Here is an 11,837-nt window from a genome sequence, read left to right on the forward strand (position 1 = left end):
GGTTGTGGATGAGTGTGTTTTTGTGTGTGTGGCTCAAGTTAAATTTTGGTCCTATTGGTATATTTTGATCCTTCTCATCAACCCTTGAAGATATTATAGGATTGGGATGGTGAACTTGAAGGGATAGAATCCATTGAATGGTATGAGAAAGATGAGTCCAAATTAATCATGTTTGATAATGACTCAAGGACTATACTTTGTCTTGTGCTTAGGTAACTTCCTTTGATAGCTATGATCATTCATACTTTGTTTCAGTCCTCAAGAATGGCTGTTCACTTCTTCCTTGAATAAAAACTTACCCACATTCCTCGATTACCTACTACTTAAGGATTCACCGTGCAATTGCTCAAAAGCAAGCATCTACAGTCAACAGTTAAATCATTTCTATTGACACTAACCGTCCTTTGTTTCGCTCAAGCAAGAGAACTATTATTGTAACCAGTGAATAATAAAAAGATAAAGGGTTTTTCTATTTGATACTCATTAGGTACTCATCAATGTATTTAAGTTACACTGAAATTTCTATGAGAATTTACATCCGTCTTAACCATCTAATCACGTGTGATAATTAAATTAAATTTGAATTTGAAATCCAAATTTTATATGTGTGTCATGTGTTCAAAAGTGGTAGTGTGTGCGCTATCAATGTATATAAGACTAATTCTGTATTTAAACGTTTTCTATATTTAATTTTAAATTTTTTAAAAGAATTAATTTTTCCTACACTGACAGTGTATGCGTTATCAGGTTTGTATGAATGATAACTATGCCATATTTAAATTTTAAATCTAATTTTTTCACATGTATTATTGATCTAATGGTGAGTGATAGTGTATACACTATTAGTGTATATAAGATATAATCTTCTTAAAAAAAAATTAACAGATGAGAGACTCTAACGATTTACGTTGAAATATCTATTATCAATTGATGCATTTGTTGGTTAGAATATTCAATTTCAATCACATAACACAAAGATAAATTTGTGGAAGATAATGACCATAGCTATCATTCCAACTCTTGTGATATCTTCCACGTAATTAAAGTAAACATGACACAAAAGTGCTTTATAAACAGATAGACCATAGCTATCATTCTAAAGATTCTAGTAAACAGCCGAAAGGGGTTTTGGTTGTGGCTGAGATTAGGCTGCAATGAACGGGGAAACAAAGTTTGTTTGGATAAGAGTTTATTTGGATGATTTATTTGAGATATTTACTGTAGCACTTTTTGTGATGTGATGTATGTGAGATAAAAAGGTGATTGAGAAGATAAAAAGGTGATTGGGATTTGTGAGAATAAATTAACCAAACCAAATTCTCTCTATCCAAACAAACTCTTTTGACGTGCATTATGACGTGCATTATGACGTGCATTAGATAAAAAGGCTCTTCAGAATTAATTAATGCATTATGACGTGCACGGTATGCTTAGAGATTATTCAACTAAATAAGATAAAGAAGGTAATTGTCACAGAAATTTTATTCAACCAGTAGAGGAAAAGTTTCTTCTTCTATTGAAAATTCTAACGTGTTCATGCTTAAGTAATTTGTGATTCTTGAGCTCTTACACAGAGCCAAGAATCACCACTATTCCACTAGTTGAGGCCAGGGGAAAAGAGGATAAAGGAGAAGCGAGAGAAGGAAAGAAATCATTTTGGGAACTGCAGAGAGACGGAAGAGCAAGGAAAATAAATTTCGAATGAAAATCCTATTCATTTCAGTACATTTTGATTTAACTCTTTTGGTTTTCCAAGTGAAACTTTTATTAAGTGTCCAGCCCATAACAAAGTCAAGAAATTCATGTAGATATACACAGTTAGTCTGTCACTTCTCCAAGTTCCCCAAGCCTCCTTCCCAGAAAAGGGGAAAAAGAATTATCAAGTCACAGCTGAGCCAAGTTCTTTTAAGAGAGATTTATAGGTTTGCCGCAAAGTTGTTCCAACTCCTCCTCTAAGATATCCACCAGGTTTGCCTCTGTTCGTCGGTAAACCCAAGCTTGAGTATCTTGATCCCAATCAAATCTCGAAGGGCCGCTGCAAAAGGATATCAAGTTTCTCATTAGCTCCCCTAAAGAAAGGAATGATCTCTCCAAAAAGAACGAATATGAGGCATGAAAGGAAATGTAGACGAGGAAATTTATAGTGAAGTTTTTCTTACAGTAAACTAAAATTCAGATGTAAATAGCTTGCAATGATAGCTCAAAGTTAAATGGAATATAGAAACACTGTACTGTTTTTTTTTAGATGATAAGTTCCCTCCTCATCTGGGAAACCACTAGTGACCGAGGAAATGAAGAATTGAAAGAACAGTTGTCGGAAGTCCAAGAGCAACTATAGGGCACTAATGTCAAAAGTAACTTGTGTGCCACAATTGTTTAGGTAGCTTGAAGATAACGAAGATGCAGGTAATTCTCGTCAGTCCACAATGCAAACGCACGCGAGTGCACACACACGTCCGCACGCGTGCGCGCAGAGAGAGAGAGAGAGAGAGAGAGAGAGAGAGAGAGATAAAGAATATGCTGATACAGCACATACAAACAAAGACCAAAGTGACCGTTATACTTCAAAGTCTTACAACCTGCCCTTACCAAACATCCAGATTTGACAATTTACTTGAGTTTTTATCCTTATCCTATCAATCCAAAAGAGGAGTAAAAAATGATTAGCAGCAAGAACTAACAGCAAGTCTCTGCCCATACACAAACAGAGGTCAAGCCAAAATCACAGTCATTTCCCTCAAGTTCAGATACTACCTTAAATTGTAAATTAAGAATATAGATCAGACACAACAGAGGCGACCATTAACCTTTACAATGAGGGGGCACTGTCAAGCACAAAAATCAAAATTCTAAAAGCTTTCTGGCATACGAACGTGATTTTCGTCAAAATTGACTCCGGACAATTGCCAAGCTACCAATTTTTCACCCTACTGGTACCTGATCTGGCTACAAGTATTTACACCATGTCAATTACATTTCCTTTAATCTGGAATTCAAACCTTGCCGGTGACTTTTTCCAATATACCTATAAATTGCAACAGGGGCACAGGGATAGAGTACAAGTGGTACCTGACTGGAGATGACATCCAAATTTGTCTATTTGGTGTTTGTTTGTTTATGACATAGGTTCCCAAGTCGCCAAGCTTCACCGTTAGAACCTCATTCTGCCAAACAGAGTAATATCATAAGGAATAATAAAGTTAAAAAGAAAATGCCACCAAAGGACTAATCATCACTTATTCTCACCCCATAATGTATGTAATAATAAAGTTAAAAAGAACATGCCACCAAAGGACTAATCATCACTTATTCTCACCCCATAATCTATGTAATAGTAAAGTTAAAAAGAACATGCCACCAAGGGACTAATCATCGCTTATTCTCACCCCATAATCTATGTCATAACCATCAATATCAACGGAATCACCATATTCCTGCCATGAGACAAAGCCAATAAGCATAAATAAGCAAAGATCAATAAACCATGAGAGGAGTCCAATGGAATACACATCCAAAGAAAACTCCATTGAATAACAAGGTGAACACTCTGTGGTCATATAAGTAGACGACCATAATTCACAAACACAGGAAAAGAAACAAGACAGAAGCTACCTCTAACTTCTCTAATAGATCATGGATTGTTGAATTAGCCAACTTTTGATACTCATCTTCCTGCAACATAGAGCTGCACATCTGTTATTTTACTTTACTAACAACTTGGAACTAATCGTCAATAATAAGTTTATGCAGTTCAAAATACAACATAAACAATCACAACACTATTATAGAAGTTTCTTGAATATAACTATAGTTGACAGGACAAACAAGGGAGATTTAGACTTTTGGTTCCTCATGTTCTCGACTAATTTCAGTCAAGTTTCTCATAGCTCTTGTTCCCTGAAATGAAGGATACTTAAAACGTTTACTTTCAATTTTGATGCAGTTAGTTCCCTGTGTTCAAAAAAGTTGAAACTTCTACCATGGTCTCACGTGTCATTAAAAAGCTTAATTTCAGAAACACAGGCTACCAGTAGCATCCATATTCAGAAAAAGGAATTGAATTGAGAAATATTCAGTATTCAAGGCAGAAAAGTGTTAAACGTAAAAAATCAAAGTTCCATTTCAGTGCACATTCTATTCTACTATACAAATTGAGCACCAGTCCCAACTCTCGATTTGGGATTAAAGGATGACATAATTTTTTCTTGGCTAGCACAAGATGTTTGTCAAAACTGTTAATCTCATAGGATTCTCAAGCATACTTCACAAATCAATCTTTTTGCAGACTACCCTGCAGGTCATCTGAGAAAATATCATTTCACGCGTGAAAGCCTTGTTCTCTGGCTATTAGTCATGTGACCATTTCTCCCTTCCTAAACATATTATCCACAAAATAGAAAATTAGAACAGCTGTATTTTCATAATCGACAATAATGACGACCACCACATCAGAATTATCAGTTGCAACTGGCAAGAATGATGTCCAGCTATAAAAACAAGAATGGTTTTTCTCTTGGTATCTGTTCCAGGGCGATTGAGCACACCCTGTAGTCAGGTACTTGTTTGATCACTCCAAAGAAACTTCAAGGTCAGTACTATTAAAAAAAACAAAAACTTTGATTATGCTTCAATTGACGAAACACTGCATCTTCTGTGCAAGGGAAACACAAACCGATAGTTCATTTGGATATCTATTAACTTTTCTCCCAAAATTTTCCTGTCCTATTACTTTCTCTCACAGAACAACCATACACTTTCACCTTATTTTGCAAAGAGAGCAAAGCTCCCTTTGTACCTCAGACAGATAGAGCCTAGTGCAAACATTCTTCAGCTACACTTTTCCCAGAAGTAACAAGATATAATCCCAATATACAAATTCAGCCAAAAAGAAAAACAAAATCTTTCCTTGTACCCATTTTTTTTCCCTTCAATGTATCACTTTTTTCTAATTACAAAAATTTTGCAACAACCCCAGATAAGAAAATTAAGAACTGAACCAGTATATAAGAATAAAAGAGCAGTTAACATACTGGTAATCAATGGCGGCAGGGCCTTGAGATTTATCAATGAAGGAATTGGAACGTGAACAGAAGCTTCTACAATTGCTGCTATAGACAGAGGGTTTAGGGCCAAGAACACAGGGTTTAAGAAGGTGCAGAGAATTATTTGCCAAATAGGAAGATAAAAATGAGTTCTTTGTTGAAATTGATATCGATGTCAGAGATTTCCAAACTGAAAAGGGTCTTCTTCTCAATAACCATAGCTGCCTGAGAGAACCCATGTTGCTGATTTCTTGGTTAAGAGGAGCAAAGGTCTGACGATTTTACGAAGGCAGAAGCAGAAGAAGAGATTGGGTCGATTGCTGAATAGAGACTGAATAGAGACGGAGGAGTATGGGCTCCGTTCAAGCAAAGATAGCCCGTGGACTTGCCAAAATGCTTCAAGAGTTTTCTTACCAAATTTGAGCAATTAATATGATGGACCTCTGCCCATTCTTGTTTTCGTTATAATGGATTGGGCCATAGATTTTACTACAAATTTAAAATCCATGTATTTTTTTTTTTTAACACAAAGGAGAGGCAAACTGCCTTTTAACATTGTACTAGGCGTGGGGTTGTAACCCCTATTATATCAGCGCCTAACATTTCCCTTAGTCCTGTCGGTGGTTCTTCCATTAGTCCACCTGGCAACTGTAGCTGTATTGCTTTCTTTGCCAGCTAGTCTGCGCATCTATTTCCTTCTCTCCAGATATGTTGCAGCTTACATGACCATTCCCTGCTCATCATGCTTCTAATCTGCTTAACCAAGTTATGGTAAGGTGATGTGGCCACTGCATCTTCTATCATCTCCAATCCTACTTTTGAATCCGTCTCCACGATTACATCTCTGTAGCCTTTCTCCCAAGCCAGCTGCATTCCTTTAAGAATTCCCCAAAGCTCAGCTGCTATATTGCTGGCATTCCCTATACTCTTTGCAAAACCTCCTAACCATATCCCTGTTTCATCCCTAATGAGCCCTCCTACTCCTGCTCTTCCCGGATTTCTTTTTGAGGCACCATCCACATTGACTTTGACAACACCTTCAGGAGGCGACATCCATCGTATAAGACACTCTTGTTTGGGAACTCTACCTCTCCCATTAAAGAGTAGTTGCTTTGCCTGTTTTGCCATTTGCCTCAAAGTCGCTGAAGGGACCTTAAGGAGGTAATTCTCACCTTCAATAGCAAATTTGTTTCTAGCCCTCCAGGCGTGGTATATCATTATTTGGAAGGTCAGCTACCACATCACTCTCCCTCCAGCTCCTATACCATCTTGCGTTAGGTTCCAGTCTACCCAATACATTGTGTTTTTGCTGAAAATACCTCCTAGGAATGTGGGAACACCAAAGTCTTCCAAATGGGCTTTATCCAGCTACAGTCCCTAAGTGCATAAAGTGTAGTTTCGGCATGCTCTTTGCATATTGGACATTTATCATCCAAAGCCAGATGTCTTCGTTTTTTCTCTCTTTGTGTGAGTAGTCTGCCATGTCTGACCAGCCACATTAGGAATTGCCACCTCTTTGGACCTTTCTGTTTCCAAATCCTCTCCTACCATTTACTTCTCGGACCCAATTCTTCCTTTTCTAGTATGAGTTCATATGCTGAGGCTGACGTGAATTCCTCTCTTATTTCTGGGCTCCAAACCAGTACATCTGGATTGTCCTCGCCTTGTTCCACACAGTAGCCTTTGAGTTTGGCTAATGTTTCTTGTGCTAGTACTCCTTCCAGCTCTTTCCATTTCCAACCCACTCCTATCCTTCAGTATTCCCCTACCTTCCTTTCCAACTCCTCTAGGTTCAACTCCACTTCAACTTCTTCAACTAGTGGTATGTCTTTCAGCCACCTATCTATCCAGAAAAGAGTAGAATTTCCGTTTTCGATCCTCCACTTCCTTCCTCGAACTGCAATTTTACTGCCTTCACATATGCTCTTCCAAGTATGGGATTCCCCTGCTTTTTTTTTTCAAAAAAGTCTCCTTGTCCTCCGTAATATTTCTCTTTCAAAACTTTCTTCCATAGTGCTTCCTCTCTATCCATAAACCTCCAACTTATTTTAGCTAGTAGTGCCCTATTCACTTTACTTAGCCTTCGGATCCCTAGCCCTTCTCTGGCTTTAGGTTGTGTTACATTCTCCCACCCTACATGGTGAATTTTCCTTTCATCCGGGCTGTCCCCCCAGAGAAACCCTCTAGCTATTTTCTCTATCTCCTTCACCACCGAATATGGGAGCAAGCTCGTTTGCATGGAGTAATTGGGAATTGCCGTAATTACTGACTTAATCAGCGTTGCTCGGCCTGCAAAAGACAGATTTTTCCTTTTCCATCCTGCCAATCTGCTCCTTACCTTATCTAGCATTCATGTGTAGGTCTCCTTGGTCACCCTTTTATGTAGAATTGGCATGCCCAAATATTTCCCAAGATCCTGTGTTTCTTTAACTCCTGTCAGTCTGCACATTTCCCTTACCACCTACCGTGGGACATTTGAGGATGCGAACAATTTTGATATACTCACATTCACTTTTTGTCCAGATAGAGTACAGAACTCCTGTAATATCTTTCCCACTTCCACTGCTTGTTCAACACTTGCCTCCGCAAAGAGAAAAAAGTCATCTGCAAACATAAGATGAGTGATTTATGGCCCTAATCTTGATGCCTTTAGCACTCTCCATCTCCTCTCACCAGCTGCTCTATTTATCATATGGCTCAATCTTTCCATACATAGAATAAATAGGTAAGGGGAAATGGGATCCCCTTGTCGAATCCCTCTCTGTGGGGTGAACGGTTTTGATCTTTTCCCATTCCAAAGGATTTCCATGCTTTCCGCCCGCCCACAATTCATAATTAAGGCTATCAAGTCTTGGGGGATTCCCACAAATTCCAGAGTTTGTTGTAAAAAATTTCATTTCACCCGGTCATAGGTTTTTTCCAACTCCACCTTTATTGCAACATAACCTTTCTTTCCTTTTTTCCTATTTATTGTGTGGATCATTTCTTGAATGATTATGACATTATCTATTGTATATCTTCCAGGACAAAAACTAGCTTGGTTTGGGCCAACCAAATCTTTTAGCAGGGGTCTCAGACGATTCACAATAATCTTAGTAATGACTTTGTAACAGACATTGTACAAAGATATTGGTCTCAACTAAGCTACCATTTCAGGATGTGGCACCTTAGGTATCAAAGCAATATATGTACTATTCATTCCTATTGGGATTTTTTTCTCTCAAATACTTGTTGAATGCATTTAATGAAAGAGCCACTTACTTGGTTCCAGCATCTTTGATAAAAGCTAGCAGGTATCCCATCTGGGCCTGGTAATTTATCTCCTTTTATCCTAAACAGTGCCCTTTTAATCTCCTCTTCATCTATTTGTCTGATCAGTCTCCCCCCCTCTTTATTTGACAGGGTTGCGAAGCTATGAGATTGACTGACATTTCTATGGTGGTCTCTGTCGCTATATAGGTCCTTAAAAAAATCCACCACAATACTTCTCACCGTGTCAGGGTCCTCCTGCCATCTTCCTTGTCTATCCTTCAGACTCTGAATTGTGTTTTTCCGTCTGCGAATAACAGTTGATAGATAGAAAAATCTCGTATTCCCATCCCCGTATTTCAACCATTCAACCTTTGCCCTTTGATGCCACATAATTTCTTCTTGTTCCAGGATTGTATTGTACTCGACAATCAGCTGATTTTCAAGTTTTTGTAGGCAATTTGATAGCGCCCATGAGAGGCTCATTTGGATTCCATTGAGTCTCGCCTAACATCTTTTCTTCCTCCTGAGTATGTTACCAAATATCTCCCTGTTCCAGTTTTTGATTGTTTCCGTAAAGCTCTTCACATTCTCCAGCAAATCCTCGTTATTATTCCAACTTTGCTCCACTTGAGTATAGAAATCATGGTGAGTTTACCAGGCATTCTCTACCTAAAATGAACTACTACTCCCTGACCATCCTTCTTCTTAGTATTAACTCGTATCGGGTGATGATCCGAGTGGGTTATTGTAAGGTGAGTAACACTAGCCTGTTGGTAATCCATGTTCCACATCTATTGCATAACACTCTGTCCAGTCTTTTCCTAACATTGGCACCTCCTTCCCTGCAGTTATTCCACGTAAGAGCTGGACCGTTGAATCCCAAGTCAATCAGTTCACATTTCCGAATGCATTCAATTAAGCTATTCGAGTATTTCCCTACAAAGCATCGCCCCCCTCTCTTCTTAGTTGAGTCGACAACTTCATTAAAATCCCCCAACAATAGCCACGAAAACCTGACTTTCTCCCCAAGTTCCTGTAGGTACTTCCACAACAGCTTCCTCAACTCTGCTTCAGGTGAAGCATATATTGCCGACATCAGCCACTCTTTTCCATCTCTGTTTTTCACCACAACATTCATGATCTGCCAATTTGTGGATACTACTTCTAACTCCACCTCCCGATCATCCCAGGATATCCATATTCCACCTGAAAATCCCCGTGCTTCAACAGAAGTCATCTGGTTAAATTTGAATCTCCATAGAACCCTTCTATCTTTGTCACTACTGGTTCTCGTTTCTACTAGGATCAAGATCATAGGATCATTGTCCCTTATAATCTCCTTTAGATTCCTTCAGAATCGCCTATTCATAACCCCTCTACAATTCCAGCATATTATTCTTGTATCCATATGGATTGATAATTTGCAGATGTTGGAGGGATGGGTTAAGTCCCCTCCTCCATTTCGCCTATTGAGCTTCCTTGCTCGACACTTCCCCTCTCTGGAATAACTGCCATCTTTTTGGTTTGGTTCTGTTCCCTGGTGTTTGTCCTTACAAGTGCCGAGAACTCGTAATTTGTTAGATGAAACCCCCTGTACCACAACTTTCACCTGGGTCCAGATTCTCGGCCTTCTCTTGCTCCATTGTGTCCGTGGCTTTTGCCATCTGATACCAGCTTCCACTTCCTTTTCCCTGCCTACATTCCACCCCTTCCTTGTTTTCTACAGGGTTAATTGTATTACAGATTTCTGCTTGGTTCTCTTTCCCCAAGAACTTACTAGCACGTTGTTCTGTCTCGCTCCTCTCTCCTATTTTAGCTCCTATTGTCTTTTGCTTTTTGAGGGCAAGAACTTCCACCTTTTTGTTTGCCCATGAAATCTCCTTTCCTTGCCTGTTCATTGTTGATTTCGTTCCCTTAAACACTAGTCCATCATGTAGGTTTGGTATAGCGTTAATGATATCTCTCAGCACATCTCTTGAAGTTGCCTTCTCTTGTACTGGCCCCTCTGCTTTCATTTCATTTAGGGCCATGAATCTAGATCCTGAGCCAGTTCCCCAATTGCTTGGTCCTTCTCGCTCCAGCTGTGATTACCTTCCAACATTTGCCCTGCTTGTTTCCCCTTGTTCATACCTTCCTTGACCTCCACCCTGAGCTTTCCCTCCTCTTCTTGAAAAGCTCATCTTCCTTCCTTCACAGATTTCTCCAGTGGGTCCCACAACATTGGAGCTTCCCAACCCACTTCCTCCCTGGGTTCTAGTGCCTTGTAGTCTGCTGTCTAGCCTATTTCTCCTCTGTTTTGCCAGTATCCAGGGCCCATAGGGGTTGGCCTCCGGCGCTACCCGCGCCTCTATCCCATGTCTCTCCCCAGCAACAGGGTTGACCTGTGCATCGTTGCCCCCTCCATTAGCAGAGTTCTTTTGACAGTTAGCAGCAATGTGACCATATTGGCCACACTCAAAACATAATGCATCCAAAGCTTCGTATTCAATCGCTTGCAAGTCATTATTCACCCAAATAAAGGGTGTTAGTGGCTTTTTCAAATCCACTTCAACACAAATCCTCGCACACTTTCCCCTAGCCACCTCCAGTGTTTGGTTGTCCACCTTCACCGCCTTGCCTACCACATTCCCCACTTTCATGAGGAATTCTTCAACATAATATTCAATCGGCAATTCGGGCAGTCTGACCCAGGCTAGTGTTGTCTTGATATCCTCTTTCGTTGGCCTGAAATCTGGCTTCCATTTGCTTATGGTGACATAGTTACCTTGGAATATCCAGGGTCCTCCCTCTAAAACCTTTTGATAATCTTCTTTGTTGAGGAGCGAAGTGATGAAGTAGCCATTCTCTAGGTCTATTAGTTCGAAATATTGGTCCAGCTTCCAAAGTTCCCTCAGCTTCACTTCAAAAGTGCGGAAGTTCACCGTTCGTCCTAGCACTTTGACAATCAGACTTTTCCTCCACGGCTTCCAGAAGTCAGCATTCTTCCCTTGTTCTATTATTACTCTCGGGAATTTTGAGACTGCAATTTTTGCCTCCTTCCCCGAATCCCTTTCTTCCTCTATAATTTCTTCAGCTAGTTCCATTTACTCCTCAGAGTCGTCGTAAAAGTCCCGTTTGCTTGGTTTGTCTTTCAGAGCTTCTAGGAAGGACCTCCCAACCCACGGCGACGCTGGAGGAGTGGGCGTGGTGAGGAATGACATCGATCCATTCTCAGATCTGGGGCTCGGGTTGGGGACAACTTCCCCTGAAGATCTACGCTTAAACTTCTTGGGTTCACGTCTGGCACTACCGTCCCTCGTTCCTTCATCACAATCATCTTGTCGATCTGGGTTTTTCAGTTCCTCTTCCATGTTTCCGTACATTCTCAGAGCTTCTCTCTCTTACATTCTCTCTCTTTATGATGTCGATTTCAAATCCATGTATTTTTCACATCCAAGGTATTTTACTACAAATTTACATCCATGTATTTTCACACTTTTAAGTTTCTTTTGGGAAATTTGTTAATGGGCATACCATTCATAGATGGTTAAATTTTTTTTTTGA

General features: G+C 39.7%; 2 protein-coding genes across 2 annotated transcripts; both read right to left on the reverse strand.

Annotated features, from left to right (window-relative positions):
- Positions 1-1,695: 1,695 nt before the first annotated feature.
- On the reverse strand, positions 1,696-5,371 carry LOC113743700 (frataxin, mitochondrial-like). Its single transcript, XM_027271766.2, has 5 exons — positions 5,031-5,371; positions 3,613-3,685; positions 3,387-3,434; positions 3,070-3,164; positions 1,696-2,035 (listed from the first exon to the last, which is right to left on the reverse strand). The coding sequence occupies exons 1-5, from the start codon at positions 5,279-5,281 to the stop codon at positions 1,906-1,908; spliced, it is 597 nt and encodes a 198-aa protein (XP_027127567.1). The 5' UTR covers positions 5,282-5,371; the 3' UTR covers positions 1,696-1,905.
- Positions 5,372-10,381: 5,010 nt separating this feature from the next.
- On the reverse strand, positions 10,382-11,377 carry LOC113687528 (uncharacterized). Its single transcript, XM_027205121.2, has one exon. The coding sequence runs from the start codon at positions 11,375-11,377 to the stop codon at positions 10,382-10,384; it is 996 nt and encodes a 331-aa protein (XP_027060922.2).
- Between the last annotated feature and the right edge of the window lie 460 nt (positions 11,378-11,837).

The sequence above is a fragment of the Coffea arabica genome, chromosome 5e, assembly GCF_036785885.1.
Source record: "Coffea arabica cultivar ET-39 chromosome 5e, Coffea Arabica ET-39 HiFi, whole genome shotgun sequence".
NCBI classification, from domain to species: Eukaryota; Viridiplantae; Streptophyta; class Magnoliopsida; order Gentianales; family Rubiaceae; genus Coffea; species Coffea arabica.

What these genes read in the sequence shown, in the direction of transcription:
- LOC113743700 (XM_027271766.2), bottom strand. Translation starts at nt 5,281, where the DNA reads ATGGGTTCTCTCAGGCAGCTATGGTTATTGAGAAGAAGACCCTTTTCA. An exon ending in ATCTATTAGAGAAGTTAGAG is followed by an intron (nt 3,435 to 3,612) that starts GTAGCTTCTGTC and finishes GTCTCATGGCAG; the next exon opens with GAATATGGTGATTCCGTTGA. An exon ending in GTTATGACATAGATTATGGG is followed by an intron (nt 3,165 to 3,386) that starts GTGAGAATAAGC and finishes TCTGTTTGGCAG; the next exon opens with AATGAGGTTCTAACGGTGAA.
- LOC113687528 (XM_027205121.2), bottom strand. Translation starts at nt 11,377, where the DNA reads ATGGAACTAGCTGAAGAAATTATAGAGGAAGAAAGGGATTCGGGGAAG.